The sequence below is a fragment of the Fukomys damarensis genome, unplaced genomic scaffold, assembly GCF_012274545.1.
Source record: "Fukomys damarensis isolate Sample0158 unplaced genomic scaffold, DMR_v1.0_HiC HiC_scaffold_9, whole genome shotgun sequence".
NCBI classification, from domain to species: Eukaryota; Metazoa; Chordata; class Mammalia; order Rodentia; family Bathyergidae; genus Fukomys; species Fukomys damarensis.
In genome coordinates this window covers 20,327,913-20,353,437 of record NW_022900921.1, presented here as the reverse complement: position 1 = coordinate 20,353,437, position 25,525 = coordinate 20,327,913, and the positions used below count along the sequence as shown (strand labels likewise).

The 25,525-nt window shown below is 46.7% G+C and overlaps 1 protein-coding gene across 4 annotated transcripts in view; it reads right to left on the bottom strand.

The window, feature by feature from the left end:
- Positions 1-6,264: 6,264 nt before the first annotated feature.
- Positions 6,265-25,525, bottom strand: part of Wwc1 (WW and C2 domain containing 1) — a 152,261-nt gene continuing 133,000 nt past the window's right edge. For all 4 annotated transcript variants that reach the window (XM_010622220.1, XM_010622221.1, XM_010622222.2 and 1 more), the window contains exons 18-23: positions 23,872-23,989; positions 22,579-22,743; positions 15,170-15,262; positions 10,641-10,874; positions 7,752-7,873; positions 6,265-6,504 (exon numbers count right to left, since the gene is read on the bottom strand). In XM_010622220.1, the coding sequence (XP_010620522.1) occupies positions 6,438-6,504; positions 7,752-7,873; positions 10,641-10,874; positions 15,170-15,262; positions 22,579-22,743; positions 23,872-23,989 (799 nt within the window). In that variant the 3' untranslated portion in view covers positions 6,265-6,437. The remainder of the gene's footprint in view (positions 6,505-7,751; positions 7,874-10,640; positions 10,875-15,169; positions 15,263-22,578; positions 22,744-23,871; positions 23,990-25,525) is intronic.

The following is a 25,525-nucleotide window of genomic DNA, read 5'->3' as shown; positions in this document are numbered from 1 at the left end:
TATAAAAAAATTTTTTAGGGGGGTACCAGGGATCGAACTTGGGCTCTTGTGCTTACAAGGCAGGCAGCCGCACCACTGAGCTAAATCCCTGGTGGTGTTTTGAGACAGGGTCTCCCTATGTAGTTCAGGCTGGCCTTGAACTCACTGTAGTCCAGGATGGCTATCCTCCTGCCTCAGCCTCCCAAGTGCTGGGACTACAGGCAGGCAACCACCACGCCTGGCTGAGTGTCTTCTCCTGTAGGTAAACATTGTGAGACGGGGGTCACAGTCAAGCTAATGTCCATCACCTCACATAGCTTATCCTGTGTTGAAAACATTTGAGATTTGTCTTAGCAAATTTTCAGGTACATAATACAGTATTGCTTAGAGTCACGATATACATTAGCTCCCCAGAATTTCTTCATCCTGCCAAACTGAAGCACTGTACCCATGGCTAACAGCCCCATTTCCTCCTCTCAGCCCCTGCCAACCGCCATTCTACTTTGTACTTCCATGAGGGTGACTTTCTAAGATTCTTTATGTATGTAAAATCTGCAGCATTTGTGTCTGGCTTATTTCACTCAGCATAATGTCCTTTGGGTTTGTCCTCTGGTTTATAAATGAGCAGATTTCCTTATTTTTAAGGCTGAATAAAATTCAAGGCTGGATAATATTCATAATATTGTGTGTGTGTGTGTGTGTGTGTGTGTGTGTGTGTGTGTGTGTGTAGAGACACAGGATTATACCAAGAGGGTGGGGATCTTGCCCAGTGTTCCTTCAGTGCCAATATTTAGAGTACCACTCTTTAAACATTTTTTCTAGTGGTAATGTACTGGTTTTTTCCCCTCATCAAAACTGTGGATCTGCAAATTTAGCTTGTCTACTTTATGAAAAATGTCTGCCTTATCAATTCACTTGCAAAGTGAGGCGTCTTTGTCAAATCGGATAGTCCACATTAATTTTTAAGAATTTTGAAGTTTGAGGACTAGGGATTAAGCTCAGTGGAACCACGCCTGCTTGGCAAGTGCAAGGTCCTGAGTTCAATCCCCCATACTGGGGGGTGGGGGAAGAATTTTAAAGTTTGTTTCTTTTTTTTCCCCCCTTTGCTAGCACTCTAAATCCAGGGCCTTGACCATGCTGGCAAGCACGTTGCCATGATACTTGGAGATTACAAAAAAAGATGGATGGAGAGAGGAATGGACAAATTGGATGGACAAAAGGATGATGAGATCCCATCTTCAGAATAAAGCGGGAGGCAAGGGCCATCTTTTTACTGAGCTCGCTTTGCGTAGTACTCAAGGATTTATTCTCAGGAGAAACACCTTGAGCCCCCTGTGTAGTTCCTGTTGGTTTGTGTGGAGAGCAATGTGTGACCCACAGCTCTATCTTTGTACCTGCTGTTGGGGCCACTTTCTACCTGGGTCACCTTCTCCATCTTTAATTTCTTCCGCATTCCATATACATCCCAGGCATTACCTCTAGAAAATTTTTTCTTTCTCACCACCCCTCAGCCCATGCACATTTTCTCCCTAGTTCCTGAAATAGCAAAAATGATATGCATGGTCCCTGCCCTTGCATCTCCAAAATCCTAATGAACAGATAAAAACAAAGCATCAAATGTATATGCACAACTGGTAAAAATATCTACAACAATGTCACACTTCTGCCTTTTTGTTATTTCATCTAATGACTAAGTGGTTGGTTGTAAGTTTATTAATTTTCCATATTCTCCTTAATATATCTATTTAATCCAAAGTGTTTAGGGAGAAACCATATTAGTAGTGTTGGCCAGACATGTAAAGATTAGTTATTCTTAGGAAGTATATCTATCAGAATATAACAACTTTCCCAGCATTTATTAGCAACTTACCTCATTTATTTCAGTTCCTAAAATGTATTATCCCAAATCTTCACACCAATGAATGAAAAGGCTGTCCTCTTGCTCAAAATCCTGGAGGTAGCAGTATGTACAACCTAGATGTGGAACTCAGGACTTCGTGCTTTCAAAGTCTCATCTTTTTCTATTGCCCTTCAAGCAATGCAGACCATAAACATGCTGAAAGTAAATGTCTAGGCAGCATTTTACAACTTTACATGGAGCTCTGCTGGCACATTTGAGACATGTATGCAGTAATGTATCTACAGATAACACTCATACATGTTTGAAAGGATGGAAGGACAGAGATAACAGCTACTGCTTATAAAAGCTAGTGACTGGGTACAAATAAATGCCCGTCAATTAATTTATAATCCATCTATTCAGTGGAGTATGTGGTTGTTAAAAAGAATAAGGAGGCTTACAGATCTTTTTTCTTTTTTGTGGTGCTGGGGATTAAACACAGGCTCTCATGGATGCTAAGTAAATACTCTGGCACTGAACTATATACAGCCCTTTTAAATTTTGAGAGAGTCTTGGTAAATAGCCCACACTGGCCTCAAAACTTGTGATCTTCCCGTCTCAGCCTCCTCAGTAACCAAGTTACAATGTGTGCTACTGTATCCAGCTACAGCTCTTAAAAGTCAGTGTGGCTGGAGCTTAGTTAACAAGGGAACAATGGAACTGGAAGAACCCTTTTTTGCGACTGACTCTGGCTATTTTGCCTATGCTGGTCTCAGACCCCTGGGCCCAAGTAATCTTCCAGCCTCGGCTTCCCAAGTGGCCAGAGGAGCACGCCTGATATCTAGGATTTTACCCTTCTTGAGAAGCAGGAAGTACAAAGAAATCAGAATACATATTGCAAAAGATCAGTACTCAAACGGAACAGTTGGCTTGGCTTGGGACAAAGAGACCCAATGAGGCCCTCTGATGTCTTCTCAGAGCAGTTCTTTCTCTTGCCTCACTCCCCCTAGCCTTAGGCAGAGAAACCACAGGATTTCATGACTTTTGTTCTCAAAGAGCCAAAGGTTCTAAAGAAGACCCCAGGGTCTTGTGTCTCGACTATAACAACAGGTCGCCATGGCGCTGTGGAGCAGTCACTGCTGCTGAAAGGGAAGGGAGACTTTGGATGTGGAAGGCAACATGTGTATCCTGGTTCTGGCCATTTATTGTCTGTGAGACCTTGAGCAGGTCACTTCTCATTTCTGGGCTTGTGAAGATACTGGAGAAAACACATGCAATATTCCCAGCAGACATTTCCTTACCTATTTTTAATTTTTCTTCAGGCAAATAACTGGGTGTATCAATGATTGCCAGTGAGTCGCTCACAAAGACTCAATACCATGGCTGGCAGAGGAACGTCTGCCTTCCACAGAGGTGGACTGGGACTTGCCACAGGTGCTCCATCCACTGAAGTGACACAGACGTTTCTCTGGGCAGGAGGAGCGGCTCCACGGGGCTTTGCCCACATACAGGAGGGATCTGAAGGTCTGTTTCACAGAAGCTGAGGCAGCGGGTGGGTGAGGGGCTGAGCTGAACGTGGATGAAGATGTGAGAGAAGACATTCTGTTGCATGACTTTCAAAGCTCTGGCTTAGTTTCCTGACTAAGTTACTTAACTGTGGGGTTAACCCTTAATGAGTGGGGTGGAATTCCAGGAAGGACAGTGACTCCACTCATTAAAGGGACAGTGAATTGTGGAGCTGCTGACTGCTGCAAATGCATTCAGGCTACACCTTCCCCACAATACCCTCACTCTTTCCCCAATTCTTGGATCGGATCTTCTTTTCTTTCTGAATATTGGCCTTATTTTTCTAATCCTCTTGGCCTCCACCAGCAGGAACCAGAGAATGCTTTGGAAAGAGGAATTCTAGTCTCTAACCTTCAGGTGTAAAATGCTAGGGAAGCTCTCTGACCAACTTAGATGGGGTCCCATGCTTGTCCTTGGTTCAATCATAGTAGCCAACTGCTGGATCACTCTGATTACCTGGCTTGAGTCATCTACCTCATTACTTTGGCCTGGGCCCTTAACAGAAGGATGGATGGAGCTACAGTGTCAGCAAGGATAGCAGCCTCCTCCAAATTCTGAGCTCTGTAGGGACTGTAGTTCCCCTTTAGGGGACCACAGAGGCAGTGTAAGAAAATCCTCGTGCTCCAGGACCTATGGTAATTGAGTTGGGGATGACACTGATGGATACTCATGTGACAAAACTATTAAGGTTAACCCTTAACATATGGGATTTAATTGTGTAGGAGGACAGAGCGAGCATCATAAAATAACACGTTCTGAGATGTGAAGCCACAGGGAAGGAGGAAGCCTTGGGTCAGTGGTAAGAAACTGGGCTGGTTTCTTAGTCCATTTTCTATTGCTATAACAAAATACTTAAGCCCAGCTACTTGCTAAAGAAAAGAGGTTTTATCAGCTCACAGTTCTGGAAGCTCAAGAGCATGGGGCCAGCACCTTCTTAGGCCCAGCCAGGGCCTCACAGCAGATAGCACACAGCACTGGGAAGGTGGAAAGGTGTGTGCCATGGGTGCATTCAGAAGAGCAATTCAGGGTAGATGCCAGGCTCCTTAATAAAAACCATTCTCTCAGCAACTAATCCACCCTGCTACACCATCATCAATCCCTTCTGGGAGTTGTCTCTGTCTCCTCCAAAGAAGCTTCCACCAAATGCACCTCTTACATAGGTCATCCCCTCTTTACCACAACACTGGTGACTAAGCATCCAGTACGTGAACCTTCTGGGACCCATTCAAACCACATGCAAGCTGTAGCATCGAGCTACTGACAGCCCTGGAAGCCAGACAGGAAAGAAGAAAAGACTGCATGATCTGTTCTGTACGCCCAAGGAGAAACAGCCACATGAGGAAGACCCTGTGCAACCAGGAAAGTGGTCCCCACTCTGTCCATCGCCTGGCAGTGGTCCCCAGGGGGCAGGAGATGAGTGTGCACATTAGCGCTGCCCATGTGGTTCACCAACAGGAGGCTGCGCTTTACACTGTGCCTCTGCCTGGGCTTCATTCACTTGGTACTGAGAGGACCCTCAAACCAAAATTTGCTTAAGACACAGCGGAAACATCAGTGAACAAAGTGCGGTATCCGGGCCCATCCACAAATGGATGGGGTAGTCCAAGGGGTCTAAGGAAGGGCACATAAGTTTGCATCTTTTTTTTTATCTTTAGACAGGGGTTCGCTATGTCGTGCAGGCTGGTCTTCTGGGCTCAAGGGATACTCCCACTTGAGCTCCTGAACAGGTTGGAGTAGAGTTGCCCACCACGGAGTCTGCATGATTCTGCATTTTTGCCCAGCTGCCAAGGTGTTTTTGATACAGCTGGATGCAACATACTTTAAGAAAAGTCACACAGGATGTCAGCCGGAGGACGAAGGAAGAGATTTTGTCACGGTTCCAATTTATCTGTCAAAGGCTGACTTCTGATTGTCTGCAGCAGCCTCTGCAAAGCAGCTGTGAGGGCATCAGGGTCCCAGAGCGGCACAAGACACAACTCTTTTGCCCCAGGACCTATTATTACAACTGAGTCAGGGACAACATGGATTAACATCATAGGAAGAAAGTGCAAGACAGATTTCAAAGTGTGGCATTTCAAAGAAGGAGAGAGCACAGAGAGAATCTCCAGTCTCAACTGGGAATTCTAATTCCCTAGCAGCTGAGAAGTCTAAGGAGCAAATGAGCAGAGTGGCTAAAAGAAAAAAGCAAATCCCAGAGTTGGGAATGAATGAGAAGGAACTGACTGGAAAGAGGAGAGTAAAAAATCACGGAGACACAAAGGTGCGGGATGGGAGAGAAACAGACAGGGAGTTCTTTTCAAAAGGCCACTTTATTGATGGAGATAAAATTGAATGGAGCTCTCTCTGCAGCCCTCCCCTCACTCCATCGGCGGCTTCACTGGGCGCCTGAGACCCGTGTGGCCTGTCACCCGCTGGGGCTGGATCGCCCAGCCAGCCCGCTGCCCGCTGCAAGTCAGGCAGCCACACAAAAACACGTCACAGCTCAGGACAATTTGTGGATGCACATCCGAATCCCCCGATGATTTCTGCATTTTTTTTAATATTGTACAAAATATGTGAACTAGGAAAGATTAGCTGTACTGTGCCATCTGGAGGACATCCTTTTAGGATTACCGTCCCCCAAACATCACTTCTTATTGCAGGAAAACCTCTAGAAGGTGCTGCTGTACAAAAAGAAAAATCTAGACGATTTTAAGAAGAGCAGCAACTTAACACTGCTTTAGTTTGTTTAAATTTTCTTTCCCAAAAATACATTCCTAAATATACAAACTATACAATCTTGTCATTTTAATGCTGTTTTTTTTTTTTTTTTTTTTTTTTTTTAAATTTTTTTGTTTGTGTGTTTTTTTTTTTTTTTTTTTAAAAAAAAAAACAAAAAAAAAAAAAAAAAAAAAAAAAAAAAAAAAAGTCTGTTCATTTTAAAACCAACAAGAGCGCTAGAGGACTTGTGACTTGGTACCTTCATATAACACCACATAAATAAACTTTAGCCACAGTCAACATTCACAGCGTGGTCCGTGGTTGTGGAACAAAGAAAATACTTTTCTGGCGATTAGACATCATCTGCAGAGAGGGCTGGGATATTCATCCGAGGTCGGGTGAAAAATGCCATCTTCTCCCTGTAAAACAGGCCATCTTGGGGGTTTCACTCTTTTTTTTTTTTTGGTACCAGAGATTGAACTCAGGACCTTGTGCTTGTGAGGCAGGTGTGGTGCCACTGAGTTAAATCCCCGGCCCAGAGGTTTCAATCTCACTTGATGGATGTTTTGGGCAGGATAACTGGGAGGAGGGTTGTGCTGGGGACACCCCCCAAGCTAGGCATGTACCTTAGGTCTTGGGATATAGCTTAGTGGTAGAGCACTTGCCTAGCATGTGCAAGGTCCTGGGTTCAATCCAAGCACCAAACTAAACCAAACCAAACCCAACCAAAGAAAAAAACATTGACTTTACTGCTAAGCTACTCCCTCAGCCCTGGGCAGGAAAATTCATGGTTGGAGAAGCAGTCCTGTGTTTTGTAGGATGTTTAGCAATATCCCTGGCCTTGACCTAGTAGATACCAGTAGCATCACCAGCTTATTTTTTGGGACAATCAGAAATGGATGGTCATTGGCAAATGTTCCCGAGGCAGGAAGGACCAATAACATCACTCTTGGATGAACAACAATGGAGCCATGAGCATGACCAGCCATCTCTGAGGCCTCTAAGAGTTTAAAAATGATACTTGGGTCACTTAGAATGTGTCAGATTCTCTGTTAAAAAATTAAGAGAGGCCCAAGCATGGGTATACAAATTACAGTACATTTGAAGTGTTTATATTCCACAAAGGCACCTATTTAGTATGTACAAAAACACATGCACATTGTCTGAGACGCAACAGAAGTCTAAGTTCAAGGCGTTTTGTGGTTTGAAGACCCAGGCCAAATAGCATCCGGGACCCTTCACCAATATGATAGGGTTCAGTGCGACAAAACAAAAAACAGCCACCCTGGCAGGCGGCAGGCAGAGTCAGAGAAGCCCAGCGGGCATCTCGCCGCCAGGCTTCTTTATCATTTAGCCAATCCTCTGCAATTACCAGTGATGGAAACGTGGAGGAAAGGCCAGAGCAGGTGGCTCATTCATTAAACAAGAGGCTCCAACAAATTAGCTCGAGATGTGTGGGACTGATAAAGACAGGCAGGGGAAGAACACTGCAACACGCACAGATCACCAGGGACAGCTTGGCAGAGGAGAAACATCTGTTTTAACAAGAGCTGCAGCACTGCTAGAGATGGGCACAGGGGAAGTGGGTAGGAAGGCTAGGAAGAGGGCTGGAGCTGAGTGGGCTCACTGTGCCAGGGAGGGTGTGCGGCCGGTGCCACGAGCTCACCTGAAGGACTGCACTTCCGGGGGCTCCTTACAGCTCTGTCCTCGAAGCCGGTGCACGTCCTTGGCAGCTGCCCTCATCATTTTGTCCGTCTGCAGCTCGCTCTTGTGCTCTGCATGGTCCATCTGTGGGCAGAGCAAGCAAGGGCTTGACACAGTAGAGAGACCTCAGGGTGCCTAGACACGAGCCAGCTGCGGGGGGGGGTGGGGGGTGGGGTTATCGCAAACGAGCAAAAGGCGCCATCCACGAGGGGGCCTGCTTCTTTACCACTGTTCACATCGTCTCTCCGAGTGAATACCTGTTACCTGTCAGACACAAGGAAGTAAGGAAGGGCTGCCTAGAGAAATATGTGTGACCTCATCCAATCCTCAGGCCCGCTCAGATAACAGATTTAATTACCTCTATTTTACAGACTAGGAAACTGAGGCTCGGGCATGTTAAGAAATGGCTCTAACACCAGACCACAAAGTAGTGCTGGAAACCCAATTCTAAGCCACGCAGTTATGCTTAAGAGCCTTAGACACAACACTGCACTCCATTTTCCAGACGCAACCCTATATAGCACTCTGGAGAACAAACCACGGAGAGCTCTAAAACATCCCATAAACCCAATGCACAAAGAATTCCGGCCCATGAAGCCATCATTTAAATGGCCTGTAAGCAGAAGCTACAGATGTACTTTTTTTTTTCAGCTTTAACTGAGTTTATTGGTACATTTTAGGGATACAGTACAGTTACATTCATTGTTGGGATCTTGTACCTCTACATGACAAGTCTTGATTCTCATTTTTTCCCCTTACCCCTGCCCTCCCTTCACCCCCTCCTCCCCTCCCCATCTACAAACACTTTATTTCCATCTTTTCATTCTCTCACATTTTTTTCTTTTCCCTTATTACCCTTCCCCTACCCATCCCACCTTCTCCACACTTTTAGCTCCTTTCTTCCCATTTCTAAATGTCAGTAATCTTATTAGGATCTTATGTATTATTGCAGATTATTCACACCAGAGAAACTATTCGGTATTCAGATGTACTTTTTTTTTTAACTATTTGAAGGTCAAGTTTTCCTGGTTTGTGTGTTTTTTAAAAAGCAGGCCACACAGGTACCTACTTTCTCATTTCCTTTTGCCTTGACAACCTGGAAGCTCAAAGATAAATATAATAGCCAACTATTATTAGGTTACTTTAACTTTGGGATATATTAATGTTCTTATCCTTAAAAGTAACCTATTTTTCTTTCTTTTTTTTTTTGTTATTGCATTCGGGACCTTAAGTTTGTAAGGCAGGCAGTGAAATCACTGAGCTAAATCCCCGGCCCAACCTCCTAATTTTCTACTTTCCTTTAGTGCTCTCATTATAACCCTATTTATAAATACACAGGGTCCAGGGGACCCTCGAGTTATACCCTGACATACAAACAAATGTGGGAATCTTAGTTACGAATGACTGGAATTTTAGTTTTAACTTATGACCAAAGTCTTGAGTTACAACCTACTTGTGCTTCCAGATGGTCTCAGATACAGATTTAACCCTTAAAGAGTTCTGGAAGGAACATTCCAACATCCTTTCCTGTGTGGGTTCATTGAAAAATCCTAAGCCAGTGTCTCTCTAAGGACTCAGATCTGCGCGTCTACAGGAGAGACTCTGAAGGCTGTGTAGAGGGGCCTGGGCCTGCAATTGATCAACTTGAAGTTACAAGCAGCCCTTGGGAACAAACTGAGTTCTTAAGTCAGTAAAGAAATTCTTTAAAACATTTTGGAATTTACAAATTACCAGTGTGGCACCCTCACACTAGCCCAGGCCTAAGAAGTCCAGAACCATTTTCTTGTCCTAAGCTATCACTTCCTCACTGATAACCAGGACTGCAAGCTCTCTCAATTCAGGCAGGAACCCCTGGCTGGCACTGTCCGAGTACAGAGGGTAAAAGCAAAGAAAGGACGTTCGCATTAAGGATAGCAATCAGGAAGCAGCAGCTGTGATTCACTATACATGAATCCAATGCAGCCCTTCTAGATTGTATATTGTTCATCTCTCCGAAGCCAACCAGTGACACACTCCAATTTTCACCCAAAGGATCATTTTAAATATCAAGTACACAGATCTTTTTTTAGCTATTTAGAACCTACCTGCTTTGGGTGCCTTGTAAAGCCTCACCCAACATTTGCTAGCCATAGATGAGGGCAATTAGGAAGCTGCAGACACCTTAAGGTGCTGTGGTTCTTTGTAATTCTTTGACTCAAAGACTCACCTTGCCATGGAGTGATACCAGCTAGGTGTGTCAGCCCTCCCTCCAGCCTCCTTACCTGAAGTTCCCTTGTGCCTTACAATGCGCAGCGTATCCCTGCCACCTGTGCAAGGATTTCCCCTACACACAACCTTGCCGAAGTATAAATAAAACTCACTGAGTCTTACTGCCACTTTGTGGACCTTTTTCCACAATCAACCCAGAAATCCCTCTGATTCCCAACAGCAGGGCAGAGACGCCGGCAGAAGCACAGCAGTACCCACGGGCATCTTGGCAGCACACAGCCGGGCACGATCCGCTCCTCTCTCCTTTGGTGAAAGGCGCTCCTGGGACTGTCTGGGCAGCATGAGTCAGGTCAGCGCCCTGTAAAAGCGCATGCCTTACCATGGATGAGGGGCCCAGGGCGTGTGAGGAAGGACTGCATGAAGAGTCAGAGTGAAACCTGAGGGCTACACGAACGCTACAGTGTAAAAGTTTTAAAAAGGTCCTGCGGCCCCATCAAGTGGACAGAGGGCACCCCAGGCCCACCAGGGGGAGTGTACGATGGGTGTGAGGGGCCACTGGATCCCTCTCAGCAGGACCTGCAGTGAGGATGGAGAGCGGTTCAAAGCTTCTCCTCCCAGCGCAGCACCAGCTCCCAGCACTCACCCTCCTCCCCAGCATCCTCAGCAGCAGGCGGAAGCGTTCATCCTCACGCAGCCACTGGGGCAGCTCCTTCTCCCCGTGGTTCCTGGCCTGTTCCAGCTGCTCCTTGAGCTCTCTCAGCACTGAGATCTCCTGAGTCAGCTGGCTGTGCCAGGTCCTCGTTGCCTGCAGGTCTAGTTCAAGGTCCAGTGAGGTGCGGATCAGGCGCTCGTTCCGCAGGGATCTGACGGATGAAGGCTGCGTGGGGATGGCTTCCAAAGTTACTACAACCCTCTCCTCTGAACGGCAAACAGCCTCTCTCATTCATCTGCAAGCATCCAAATCAGGCTTGGCCCCCTCCCCGAACCCTGTCAGGAATTCTTCCAGTCGCTCAGCTCACACTGGAGCAGCACTTGCCACGTCCCAAGCACGGTGCCAAGAGCTTTACTTGCACTATGGTGTTGTATACTCACAACACCTCCGTAAGGTCTCCACTGTTACCACCTGCACAGAGGTGTCTCACAGAACTTAGGTCACAGAGCATAAATTGTAAGGCCGAGGATCCATCCTAGCAACTGGCTGCAGGCCCCGCCTACTCACTCCGTGCCATGAGCTAGCTTCGCTTCCCTCGGTGCCCTCAACATTTATACTCAGTTCATGACGCCTGCTGCTACCCGGTCCTGCAGGAGTTTCCTTAACAAGGCCCATGCCCCTTCCCAGGAGAGGGCGTGTCTCCTCTGTTCCTTCCGCCTGCCCAGCATTCCTCTCACAGAGCCCCAGTCCCCCATGACGATCTCGATCCACCTGGTCCGTGTGGGACATCTGGGGTAGGAATATGATGTGACTGTGACCAATCAGAATCTCAGTGACTACTTCTGGGGGGAATACTCACTTCTGACACTTCGCTCAACTACTCGGATAAAAGACAAATGTTGTTACACAGAGGTTGCTGGGGCAGCAAGATATAAACCCAGAGCTGATACAGACATGGTCATCTTTACTATCACATGAGGTGGCCCTGGAGGGGGCAGTGCCACAATTGGGTTAGGAAAGCTGAGAACATTTCAACTCCTGGTTCAATCCGTGCCTGAAGCTGGCCTTCACTTCCTTCCCTATCTCTGTCTCTCGCTCCCTCTCTCCTTTTTTTTTCATCTCCCCCATCCTCTCCCTTTCTCCTTCTCTGCCTCACTGAGCTTCTCTTGTTTTTGCAATGCTGGGGACTGCCTCCAGGGACTTGTGCCTGCTAGGCAAGCTCTCTACCAGTGAGTTGCACCCTTCATGTTGTGGTTTGGCTCTTAAGTATCTCCCAGGGGTCCACATGCTAAAAGTTTAGTCACAGGCCTGTGGAGCTACGGGCATATGCTAGAGCATTTAAGAGGTGGGGCCAAGTGAAAGGAAGTGAGGTCAGTGTGGGCGTGCCCCTGAAGGGGATAGTAAGACCCCCCCCTTGCTATCTTTATTTCCTAGCCTCCATGAAGCGAGCAGCCTCCCCTGCCGTGTGCTCCTCCCATGATGCACTGTGCTGCCACAGGCCCAAAGCAAGAGGCCTAACTGACATGAACTGAAATCTCTGGAAGTGGGAGCCAAGATGAACCTGTCCTCTTTCAAAGTTAATTATCCCAGGTATTTATCCCAGTGACAGAAATCTAACACATCTAACCAGTACTTTTCCATTAAATGAGGTAATAAATTCCTTCTTTCATTTTTAAACTGTGTTATTACTGGGGTTCTTTTGGTATTTATATGCAAAGTACCCAGATTAATAGTCATTAACTGTCTGCCATCAAAATCCATTATAGATTAAGAAGAGTAACAGGCTGTGAAAAGCAGAATTTTATGGTGGCTCCCCAAATTTCTCCCTCTAATATGCATGCCCTGTGTAATCGCCTTGCCTTCTATATGGATATGGCATTACTACTATGATTAGATTGCCAGGTGACTGTGAGTTAATCCAAAAGAAGATTAACCCTGGTGGGCCTGACCTAATCAGGTGAGCCCTTCAATGATGGACTGGGCTCTTCCTTGCTGGGTGACTCTGCTGGGCTTGAGGAAGCAGTGCAGATCATAAAGAGTGTCACATGGCAAAGACCTGACATGACCGCTAAGAGATGAGAATGGCCTGTGGTCTGCAACCAGCAGGAAGCACCAGGGAATGAATTCTGCCAAGGACTTGAAGGATCCTACTCAAACTTCCAGATGAAGATGCAGTTAGTCCACCCCTACATTTTAGTCTGCTGAGACCCTGAGCACAGGACTTGCTCAAGAAACTGAGAAGAGGAATCTGTTTTATTTTAAGCTGCTCAGTTTGTGGTGATTTGAGACATGGTACAAGAAATGCTGGTATCACATCTATCCTCCCTTTGAAAGACTGACAGCACTTGGGAAGGTGAAGAAAGAGGACCGTGAGTCTAAGGCTATCCTGGGCAACATAATGAGACCCTGTCTTAAAAAACACAAAACAAAAAGCCGAAAGCAGAAGATCTAGAATGTTCTTCTAGGCCAAGCAATGTTTGGTCTGTGCAATGAGCAGGGTTGAGGAAATCCAGCTGGTGATCTATGTGGTCCAAGGGCTCAGGGCAACCATAGAAAATGACTGTGCTCTGCTTGAGCCAACATCCGGTCTTAGAACCCGCCCTGGGCAAGGCTGCAGCAGGGTAAGGCATAGCTCACACTACAAACAGAAGCAAGGACTGGAGCACTCTTGAGCCCCGGTCCAGCTCTCCTCTCAGTAAATCAACCCTGTGGCCAAGTAGGAGGGACCAGGAAGAAGGGGGAGGGGAAGTGCAGGAAATGCAGGGGAGCGAGGAAGAGTCCCGCAGGAGTGTTTCTCAGGAGTAAATAACAGAACACCAGCTTTAGAAGCCTGGAAGAGCTTACAGTGCAGTGCCCAGGGCTTCACCGCAGCAGCATGATGCAGACCACATGGCGAAGTGCCCTTGGAATTGGCACTGTCACCAGGCTCCCCAGGTGGCCCTCAGGGTTCCAGAGAGCACCGTGCACTACAGGTTGGTTACAGCAGATAGAGCACAGGACCCAGAGTGGACGTTCAGTTTCCCAGTGACCTGAGGCCATGTCCGCATTCTTCTCCAGCATGCCCTTCCCCGTGTGCCCTCTCCAGAATTGCTGGAAGGACAACGGGGAAGCAAAACACCAGCTCATTTTTTTGTAGTTTATTTTTGCAGTGCTGGGTATAAAACCCAGGGTCTTACACAAGTAAGGGAGTGTTTTAACAGTGAGCTCCGTCTGCAGCCCAAATGTATTTCTACCTATCTAGCCAGCCGGCCAGCCAGCCAGCCAGCCACGCACTTACCCACCCACGTATCCCTTCACAATGCTGGGGACAGAACCCAGGGCCTCACACACACACTAGACAAGTACTTTACCAAGGAGCTACACCCTTTCACCAGCGGCCCAAATGTATTTCTGTCTGTCTGTCTGTCTGTCTGCAGTGCAAGGGACTAAACCCAGCCCTCTACCACTGAGCCACACCCTAGCCCTGGACAGAGAGGTGGAGGCCTCCCCGTCTCTAGGCTGTCAGCACTCCCTTCTGTCCACGTCCTCTTTCCGTTTGCTGTTGTCTCCTGCTCATTCTCATTTCTCTCTTTCGGACAGTCTGGCTTCTCGGTCTCTGCTCACGCTGCAAATGCAACCAGAGCGACACTTTTCTCGATCTCCTGTCACCTTGACTGCCAAAGTCCTAAAAAGGGGTTGCTCTTTGCTTAAGGCCACCCTTCAGCCCAAGTCCAACAGGAAAGGCCTCTTTTCTAACTGCACCCCACTTGCTTCCAGTAGATGCCAGGCAAGCTCCGACAGGGTCATGCTTTCTGGTTGGTGGCCGTGACATTTCGGGCTGGTTAATTATGCTATGGTTTAGATCTAGAATATCCCCTAGTTTCGTGGGCTCAGAGGTGAGGTTTTTGAAAGGTGAGTGAGTCATGGGGGGTGCTGTGCTCATCAGTAATAATCTTTCAATGAGGTCATGTGCTATTCAGAGGTGGAGCCTGGTCCGAGGGGCTGGTCATGCAGCTGTGACCTGCCGGGATGTATTCGTGCCCCTGGCTCCTCCCCCTCTTTCTACTTTGCAGATGCCACGGGATAAGTACTTTTCCTCCGCCATGCCTTAATGTCATGTTCTTTCTGCTCTGGAGCCAACCAACCACGCAATGAATTCTCTGACAACTGGGAGCCAAAACTAATCTCTCCCCCTTTAAATTGTAGGTGCCAAGTACTCTGTCCCAACGACACGCAAGTGACTAATGCAACTCTTTCTGACCGACTTCGATTTCTACTCAGGAAGACAGCCCAACATGCACACTCTGGGTCTTACTATGTGTCATCATTACAAGGTTACACTGGTCTTTTGGTCCGCTCTCCAGTGTCTACAAAGGCCCAAACTTCCATGCATAAATATCATCGGCCTTGCAAGAGCAACACCCTTCCAACCATCGGCAGAGGGGAACCCCAGTCACCAGGTCGTGTGCAGGTGTGTGTGTAGCATGAAGGCCTTGAGAAAGGGGACGCAGGCACACAAAGAGCTTAGAGGTGACTCTTACCCGTTTCATCCGGACACTGCGCCGCTCCAGAGAGTTTCGAACAAAAGGTGGCTTTTTGGACAGGGTAGAGCTGTCACTATCACTCCGGTTCAGCTATAAGACAAAAGTCAAGTGCAATTAAGCATGGTAAAAATGCATTCTGAGGCTAGGAAGGAAGTTGACTTCCCCTCTTTCTCCTTATAAGTTTTGGATCTGGGCTTCATTCTGACATTTCTTTATACGTGAACACTCACTGAGCACATGCTACGCACGGTGCACGTTTCCATACGTACATGGTGGTCTCTGCCTGGTGCTGACTGAAATGCATTATCTTACTGAATTTGCCCAACAACCCTGTGGGACAGGGACATTGTCATTTTATGTTGAGGACGCAAAGGCCGAGGAGGTCACAGAACTTGCTCAAGGTTGGTGAGCTGACGATCTTCCCAGCAGGGGTGACATCAGTGTCACTGTAGGATATACCGAGCCCTGGACCCATCCACCAAGAGCTGCTGGCATCAACTCGCCCCCATCACTCACAGAGCTCACCTTTAGTGGCTTAAATAGCGTCTTTATCAAGACCAATATTTGGGGCTAGCAATGTAGATCTGCGGTAGAGTGCTTGCTTAACATGTGCCAGGCTCTGGGTTCCATCTCCAGCACTGAAAAGAGGGGACTGACAGAGAAAGAAAGAAAGAAGGATGGATGGATGGATGGAAGGAAGAAAGGAAGGCAGGCAGGCAAGCAGATTCAAGGCAAATCCCTCAGGGACCATGCACTTGGAACAGATGCAGCAGACAGGTACTATAAGGATTAAGCTTTATCACCTTACCCTATCGGAATCCCTCCAATGACTCATTTATACCCTACCCCAAGAGGGCTCAGATTCTCAACCACGGTGAGAAATCAGAGCTATGGTCAAGAAGGATTTTCTACTGAAGGTGAGTCTCACCCCGAAGGATCAGAGAGAGGCATCGGGACAAAAGTACTCCCCTTTTGTAGGTGAGCGCATGCAGTCACATTTCCAGTTAGTAGGGTTGACACAGGTCCCCACTACTGTCTATGTGTCTGGCAGCTGTCAGTTCACTGCTGCTGGTCTCTCCTGAGAAGCTATTAATGTCATCATTTTTGCAGTTATTAATCACCATTAACGATAATTATATATATTAACATTCCTGCAAAGTTGATGAACACGACAACTCCAGGGACACAACTGATGAAAGAGCCACTGCACCAGGCAGCGCCTCAGTCGGGCCAGAGGACAGCAGACAGGGAGGGCAACAGCAGGCACAGGTATTCCATCTAAGTTCCACTCAGCCCTCAATCTGAACAATGACCCAGGGAAGTGAAAGTGCTTTTGTGCTGGAGATGATCAAAGCGGGGCTTCAGGGCCTCATCTACTTGCCTCTGTGGCCACGCCTCCTCCAGGCCCCAGGCTGCATGTAGGGCTCGGAAATGAAACTGGTGTACGGACATGGGGCCACCGACTCGCCAAGTGTGGTAGATTCACAAGTGGACGGCATGTGGGACCAGAAGGAACTTTATTCTACTTTGTTGCAATCAAAGGTGGCGTTTATAGAATATGCATCAAACCCACTAGAAATAGGAATCGGGATAATGGATCCTTAACTAGTAGTTCATTTGATAAAGAATATGTTGTAAAATAGGAGTGAAATCAACAGTAAGCTCTTGAACTTCATTTCTATATTTTAATGCATTTAATCTTGCAAATGGTAGAGAATATCAATGCCTATTACTTCTATTTAAAAGCTAGGGAGCCAGGGATTTAGCTCAGTGGTTCTGCCGCCTGCCTCACAAATGCAAGGACCTGAGTTCGATCCCCGGTACCTAAATAAATAAATAAATAAATAAATAAATAAATTAAATAAAAGCTAGGGAAATCAAGGAAGAGAGAAGCAGCACAGTAATTTAAATCTCAGGGGGCTTGCTGAGGAATAAGAATTTTGCAAAGACTGTCCATTTGGTCAAAGTGGGTCAGTTAACACACGGGACAGCTGTGCTTATAAATACACAAGTGTGGAAAGCAGCAGGAAGTGAGGTTCACTGTCCCTAACTGCACTGACTTAAATGTCATCCAGGAGCCCAAAGCATAAAGACTAACCATGGGACACAGGTCATGCTGAAGAACAGAGAACACTTTCTGTGCAGAGAAGTGACTGATGTCGGGCCAGCAAGAGGGGCTGACAGCTGGACTCAAGGAGGCCAGAAAAAGCCATTCAGGAGGCGGCTCCGAGTGACAGAAGGGCTACAGGTTTCGCAGTCGGACTTTGCACCTAGTAACTGTGTGCTCTACAGCAAAGTGCTCTGGCTTTCCGCAGTTATAAAAGGGGATGGTCACAACAGGCTTTGTAGGATCATCTGTAAGACTAGATGTCATGCAAATGTTTTCTTTCCTTACAGAGGAGGGGCCGGTGTGGGTGATTAGCATTTGAACTCTCATCCAACGGACAGGAAACCCCATCATCTTATGTCTCTTGGTGGGAAACAAAGTCTGCCCCCTTAGGGAAGCTTAAAGGACCTGCACTTTGCTTTCCTGGCCTTCCTGGCAGCTGGAGGCGGGCCCTGGACTAGGCTGTCTCTTGGGTGCACTTGCCCAAGGCTGTGAATCACAGTGTGGGTGATTGGGCCCAACTCTCTGTTACTGTGTCTTCTGGATTTAAAACAAGCTGCTGTTTCATTCCATGTCAGTATCTTGAGGGGAAAAAAGCCACTGGTGGTGAGCAGTGGTGGTGGCTACCACAGCTTCTGTGGCTGGAAGCGGCAGGAACCTGGTGGAGTAATCAGTATGCACTGGAAACATGTACTTAAATAGAATAAGAAGGTGTTAGGGCATCAGTATAGTGGCCACCCCTTATCAATCGCGGACACGTATGAAGGCCCCAGGGGATGCCCAAAGCCGCAGAGTACTGAGCCCTACACAGCCTTATTTTTTATTTTGAGACAGAGTCTAAATTGCTTAGGCTGGGCTCCAATTTGTGATCCTCCTGCGTCATCCTCCTAGAATGCTGGGAATTGCAGTTGTGGGCCTCCACACCTGGCTGACTCACAGACTATGTTTTCTTGTACACACAAACCAGTGATAAAATTTAATTTATAGGGGTGGGGATTTAGCTCAGTGGTTTTGCCACCTACTTTGCAAGTGCAAGGGCCCAAGTTCGATGTCCGGTACCAAAACAAAATAAAATTTAATAATTTATACATTAGGCACAAAAAGAGATTAACAATACCTTACTCTAGAATTCAGCAACCTCAACATAAGAGCATGTTTTGTTTTTTTTTTTCCCCACCTAAGAACTTCACCTTTTCATTTAAGAAACCATGTCACAGCTTCTCTGCATCACATCTTAACGGCCTGCAACACTTCTCTTGCACGTTAGGGCCTTTATTAGGTCAAATAATGGATTACTTGAAGACAAGCAATGCTACTGTGATGGCTACCGCGAGACCAGGGGGTGGGCAGTGTAGACATCATGGATGGCCTGGGATAGGGGTGACCCACATCCTAAACGGAATGGAGCTGGAAGGCTCGAGACTTTGTAATGATACCCAGAATGGTGTGCGATTTAGAGCATAGATTATTTTGGAAATTCTGTATTAATAATGTCAGAGCGCAGGTGACTGCAGGAAAATGAACCAACTGAAAGTATAAAGGGAGGACTGTCACACTTAACATCAAGGCAACAGTGGGTCCAGCTGGGGATGCTTTTGCTTCTGACCTGGCCTGCCTTGGTCCTACCTGATTTCTTAGGTTAGTTCTACAGTCTCACAATAAAGAGATGAGCTACTTACTTTCCTTCCCTAAAATTTCTTCCCTGAATATACTGCTCAGAGACTGCTTCTGTGGTTTGCAATTAGGCATGCTGAGGGGTATGGGATTTGGTAGAAGGAAGTGAAGTGCTACCCATCACAGACTGGAAAACAAGGAGCTGGCTGAGTAAAGGAAGTAGGGTGGAGGCAAAGGGCAGCCCCCACACTCTTTGTTGGGAATTCAGTAGGGTTCATCGTGTGGGTTCAAAACAGAGGGTTAAATGATACCTTGGGAGAGAGTCTGCATGCCCACAGAGTCCTAGGGGAAGCAACAGCAAAACATCCGGGATGTTGCAGTTAGCTATTTCTCATAGCCTTCACTCAGTAATATTCTATAAGAAAGACATACACATGGGTTCAAGGGGGCCAGCTTTGCCAAGAAGAGCCCTTCCTGCCTGTGGATGTGATCCAGTGACTGACAATCTCTATCTGAAGACCTGCAGCTTAGAGCCTGGTGCAGGTAACAAACTATGGAAATGCTCAGCACTGTGTTTCATACAGGGTGAAGATGTACAATAAGTGGGACTACAGGTTCCTGTTATTTGAGGATGCCAATCCCAGAAACAGGCCATTTAAAGTGAACCTCACAAGTGACCAGAATTTTATACCACACGCTGGAGAAAAACATATTTAGCTGGAAAAGATAAAACACTACGCCAAAGTTACTGTATTTTCTAGTTTAACAAAATCACAACTACATTTTAATCCTGGTGAAAAAGAAGGAAGTCCTTCTGGTGCGATTTTTCTGCTGAGTGACATTCTTCTCTGTGTATGTGGTTCCCACAACATTTTTGTAACATTGGTAATTTTGCAAAAAAGCTGAGAGTCTTATCTGTTATCCAAAGAGTTTTCTAAATCATTCAAATCATTCATGCTCGAAGCCCTACAGACTTTTCTCTCTTGTTGTTAGGTGGCTTAACTGCAGGAGCCTTCACCTGAAACTCAGTAAGTCCCCATTAACTTCAGTGACTTCAAGAAATTCTGTACCTTTTGCAAGCTTCGCAGCCAATATGTGTGGTGACTGCACTATCTTTTCAGATGCTTACCGGCTTGAACAATTAGACTTCACATAGAAGGGAGGGACTGCTGCTATTATCGCAGGAATGTTTCCTTGAAGACTAATTTGGTAAGAGGCCAGTACATTGGTGAAATTTTCATGGGATGAAGAAATGAACTTTTCTACTCAACATTTCTTTGAGATAAGGTCCCTCTATGTTGTTGAGGTCAGGCTTGAACCTGCTGTATATTCCAGGTTTACGTCAAGCTTGTGATCCTTCTGCCTCAGCCCCTAAGTTCTGGAATTATAGGAATCTACCACCATGACTGGCTCTACTCGATCTTACAATGAGAGGCTTTGGATGTGAAATACTCAGATACGAGAACCCCTGTTACTGATGTTCTCCTCCGTGATAATCAGGTAAGGGGCAGGTTCCTATGTAGAATGGGATCCAGAAAGCTTCCCCTTCTGTAATGAAGTACTGGAACTTTAAGAAGGAAGGTTCCATTTATGATCCTAATGATTATTCAGTGGTTCTGGAAGGAAGAGGGAAGGAAGGATGCTGACATCTCAGTTGAGCCCAGTACTCAGGTAAGGTATATACATAGCTTATTTGTGCCATTGCTGTGGGAGGTTGGGAGCAATGGCTGGTTCTATAGCCCTTAGCAACCAGAATGACCCTCAGGCTTAGTTAGGTGCTTCAATCCTCCATGCACAGATAATGAAGGCAAGTGGGCTCGCCCGGGAGGGGTAGGAAAGTTCTACAGCCAGGAAAGGATGTTAAGAATGAAGGCCACTGACAGGTGTCAAGAGCAGGTCAGTACCCAGAACAGGGGAAGCGGGGCTGGGGATTTAGCTCAGTGGTTCCACCACCTGCCTCACAAGCACAAGGACCTCAGTTCGATCCCCAGTACCAAAGAAAAAAAGGCATGAGAGGAGAAGGGGCCCGATGCGGTGAGCAGGAGAGCTCCCCAGCCACCCACCCAAGGACAGGGGCCACCACTATCAGCTCCACCCAGGTGTTCGAGGACAGAATGGGAGGCCTGCGGCCAGAAAGGCCCTTTATTTTCAAAAGCAACTGGAATTTTATGGTCAAACTTGCTAGTTTTGCTTTTTCCTTTTGGTCTGTGGGTTTGAAACGTTAGTAACAAATTCAATTTAAAAATAAGACACGATAACCCTTAGCTAAATACTAGACCACGTTCATGCGTCCTTCTGCATCTGGAGGCTGTGAATGGAATCGCCCTGGAAGTGGGGATGAAACACCCACGGGCCATGGAATGTGTGGAAAGGTGGGGCAGAACTGCACAGGAAGGAATAAGAAATAAGTTGGTGAAATCACAGTAACAACACCGATCAAGAACTGGCTACTGAGTCTTTCCCATTCTTTACATAAAACAATCCTATAAGAAAACCACCCCTTTTGCCACCTGCCTTGCAAGTGCAAGGACCAAGTTTGATCCCTGGTACAAAGAAAAAAAAGAAAAGAAAAGCACCCCCAAACACCCTGTCCAATTCACTGACAGCAAGGCAATGGGGTTTCACGGCAGAGGCGCTTTCCAGTGTGTTCGCAGTGGCCTTCAACTACAAAATAGTTACATTTTGTAGCAATTCAAGAGCAAAGTGACACTAGCCTCATTTTGCGTGGCACCAGTTAATCTTCACCCAGAGACCCTTTAAAGGCAAGTACACAGAGAATATCAAAGTAGAAGGAACGGGTGGATAAATAGTATTCCAGCATTCCGTTTCTAAGATGTCATCCTGGCTGGACCTTTTCAGGGTTCAGACCTTGGCTGCTGGGGGCCCTGCTTGGATTTTTAGATTCCAAACTCCAGGGATTTAATAGCTTTTTCTTTAGCTAGTACTTTTTTAAATGTTTCTTTCAAAAATAATCATGTTTCCAAAGAGAGAAGACAGGAGCAGGGTGGGGAAGCACATGCCTATGATCTCAGTATTCTGGGGTCATAAGTTTGAAGCCAGCCTGGTCAATTCAGCAAGACTTTGTCTCTAAGTTAAAACGTGAAAAGATCAGAGATGCAGCCCAGAGTTCAATTCCAAGTACTGAAGAAGAAAAACAAAAACAAAAACAAAACCAAACAAGAAAGATAAGAAGACAAGTATTTAATCACTAAACAGAAGTAAGGGCAATTGAAATTTCTGTATATAACCTTCCAGTTTTGGGTGTGCACGGTGATATTATTTATTTATTCCTTATCTCATGTATGCATTGTGTGATACTGGGGATTTAACCCAGGGCCTCAGGCCTGCTAGGCAAGCGTTCCACTGCCGAGCTACACACCTGCCCCATATTTTAAAAGTACTTTTAAAGTGACTTCTTCCTCTATCTACTGCTTGTGAAATGCTTATTTGGCAACATGTTATTTTTCTGTTGTCATTAAAAATAAAATCACAATGATCAGTCAATCAATCAATGAATAGAACCCAACCTAGGAAATAGACCTGTGAGTCTCCCAGATGGAAACTGAGGCTCAGGTAACCTGCAGGAGGAAACCCGCATCCCTACGAGAGTCATCAGGCTTGCACTGGGAGCTGGGGGGCTCCGGGTGACCTAAGGGGAGGACAAAGGCGCCACACGCTTGCTTACCCGGCACACATACTGGCTCTGGGGTCCAGGGGAGAAGGTCTTGGAGCGGATGATGGTACTCCCTCGAAGAAATGGCCCTGAAGAAGGGACACCCACCCGCCGGTCCTTGGGCCTCACCACTGTGGGGGATGGGGCCACGGCATCTGTGTTGGTCTCCTTGTCCACCTGAGGGAAAAGCCACAGCCTGAGGCCCCCAGTGTCCACTGAGTCTCATCCCTCACCGGAAGTCTACTCAGCGACTTGCCACTTTGTCTTTGGCCCATGGGGCTTCCTCCCTTGAGCCCTGCTGGGTCTATCAGTCCAGCCTTGCCAGGACGGTGCCCAGAAACACTCATAGGAGCAGCGGAGGGACCTCAAGTCCTAAAAAGGTTGGCCTTTATATCCTAAGATTTATGGACAAGCTGGATTTCGACAGAACCACACCAAGGAGGTCTCCACCGCTCTCGCCCAGAATTACAGGCGCTCTCTTGGAACTACCAGGAGGTATAAGCCAGCAAGCCTCTTTGGAAAACAAGGGCATCAGGTTTTCTATTGTCATGCACAGCAGTCATCAGGAGAAGATAAAGAAAAACACCTAAAGGTAGGGACTGTCATCCTGCAAGCCCTGCTCATCCTGAAGGAGACACTGTGATTGGAAAAGGTGCCCCTCTGGCTGGAGAACTGCAGAGACGCCTGGATGTGGAGGAGGCAGAAGGATGAAAGCCCAGGCTCTGCTCCAGTGCCCCAAGGCCAGCCAGGCACTTTTGGGGGACAACCTGCAGCTGTAGCCCAGGGAGCCAGGTTCAGGTATGATGGGCGCTCAAGCTGCATCCTTCATGCAGGTGAGAAGAACATGGGGCTCTCGACGGAAAATACCACACTCGAGTGCAGCAGGCAAACAGGAAGCAAAGGAACCTGACTGGACTCCTCTTCCCCGCTGTACTTTGAGCACACTCCAATCGAGAAACACATGCCTTCAAAACCTCTGAACCCATCTGCAAGGCCGGGGATACTGGGTCCATTTCAGACAGGAGGAAATAAAGGCTGGATGGGGAGGAGTCCTCGACCTACACAGCCAGGACTGGAGGAGAGCGCAACATGCACCCAAGGAAGTGGGGAAGGCACTGGAGGGAGAAGAGAAGAGAGGCCAAGTCAGCCCCTCCTGGTTCACTGTCACCAAAAGACCCAAGGAAGGGACGCTCCTAGATAAGTGCCTGCGGGTGGCCATTCAGAAACAGGATGAATGTTTTCTGGCTCTTAAAGTTGAGGATTAATGGTAAGTTCATTACCAAACCCAATGACAGCTCCTCCTACCTTCACAGCCGGGTACCCATCTGCATCTGGGGAGGCTTTCTCAGTGAAAACATCATCTTCTCCCTCTTCCTCCTCCTCAGCCGCTCCCTCGTTCTCACTGGTCTCTCCCACGTATCTCCTGTGATAAGAAGACACTTGGGTTATCCACCCGGAAACCACTCTGCCTGTACTTGCCTGTCTTTGTTTTGTTTTGTTTTCTGGTACTGGGGATCGAACTCCAGACTTTGTGCTTGTAAGGGAGATGGTGGAAACACTAAGCTAAATCCCCAGCCCCACTACTCATCTGTCTTGAACTGCACCCTGGGCAGTGTTTCTAAGTCTCTTCATGATCAATAACATGTTTCTTTTAAAAATCCCTACTTTAGAGCTAAGGATGTAGCTTAGTGGCAGAGCTTTTCCTTAGCATGTGCCATGCCCTGGGTTTGAATCCCAGCACCACAAAAAAATCAGTTTTAGTGAGATATAATTTAAAAAAACAACAAAGTACATTTTCACTATACAGTCCGCTGAGTTTTGACCACTGTTCTCACTTGTATAAGCACAACCACACTCAAGATAAAGAATATTCCATTACCCTAAAATGGTCCTTTATACTCTTTCCCACCTAATTTCCCCTACTACTCTCAAGCATTCATAAGCTTTCTGTTGAAATAGGTTAGATCTGATTTTTCTAGACTTTGATATAAGTGGGACCAGACAGCACATACTGTTTTGTCTCCGGTTTCTCACCGGATTTTGAAGTTCACCAAGTTCCTACATGTATCAGTTCCATTATTTTTAATGCCTGAGTAATATTCCACTGGTGGATCATACTGTGATTTCCTTAGCTACTCAACAGTTGAAGAGCATGTGGATTGCTTCCATTTCTTAGCTGTTAGGAATAAAGCTTCTACGAACATCCACACCCAAATCTTTGTATTAGAGGTAGGTTTTCATTTTTCTTGGCTGTTGTATTAGCTGGCTAGGGCTGCTGAAATGAAATACCACAGACTGGATAGCTTCAACAATGGAACTATATTTCTTATAGTTCTGGAGGTTGAAAATCTAAGATTAAGGTATTGGCAGGTTTGGTTTCTCCTGGCTTGCAGATGGTCACCTTCTCAATGTGTCCTCAGAAGGTTTCTCCTTGGTTCTCATACATCCTGGTGTTCCCATTTCATCCTCCTCCTTCTTTTTCTGCTGTGTGGTACTGGTGATTGAACCCACCGGTCTTTGCACACATCTCCAGCCCTTTTTATTTTTAATTTTGAGACAGGGCTTCCCTCAGTTGCTAAGATGCCCAGGCTACCTCGAACTCTTGGCCCTCCTGCCTCAGCCTCCTACAGTGCTAGAATTATATGTGTACACCACCATGCCTCGCTTTTTGGAGAGGGTCTTTCCCCCAGGCCAGTCCTGTACTCCTTGTCTTCCTGCCCCAGCTTCCCAAGCAGCTGGGATTTGAGGCTTGTGCCACCAGGCCTGGCTCCAAAGTTTCTCTTCTTACAAAGATAGCAGGCAGGCTGGACTAAGTCTCCTCTAAGTTTAGTGGATTTATGTTACCTTAATTACCTCTTTAAAAGCTGTGTCTCCCCAGTCTGGGCTACATGGTGAGTTCCAGGTCAGTCTCAACTATACAGTGAGACCCTGTCTCAAAAAAAAAAAAAAAAAAAAAAAA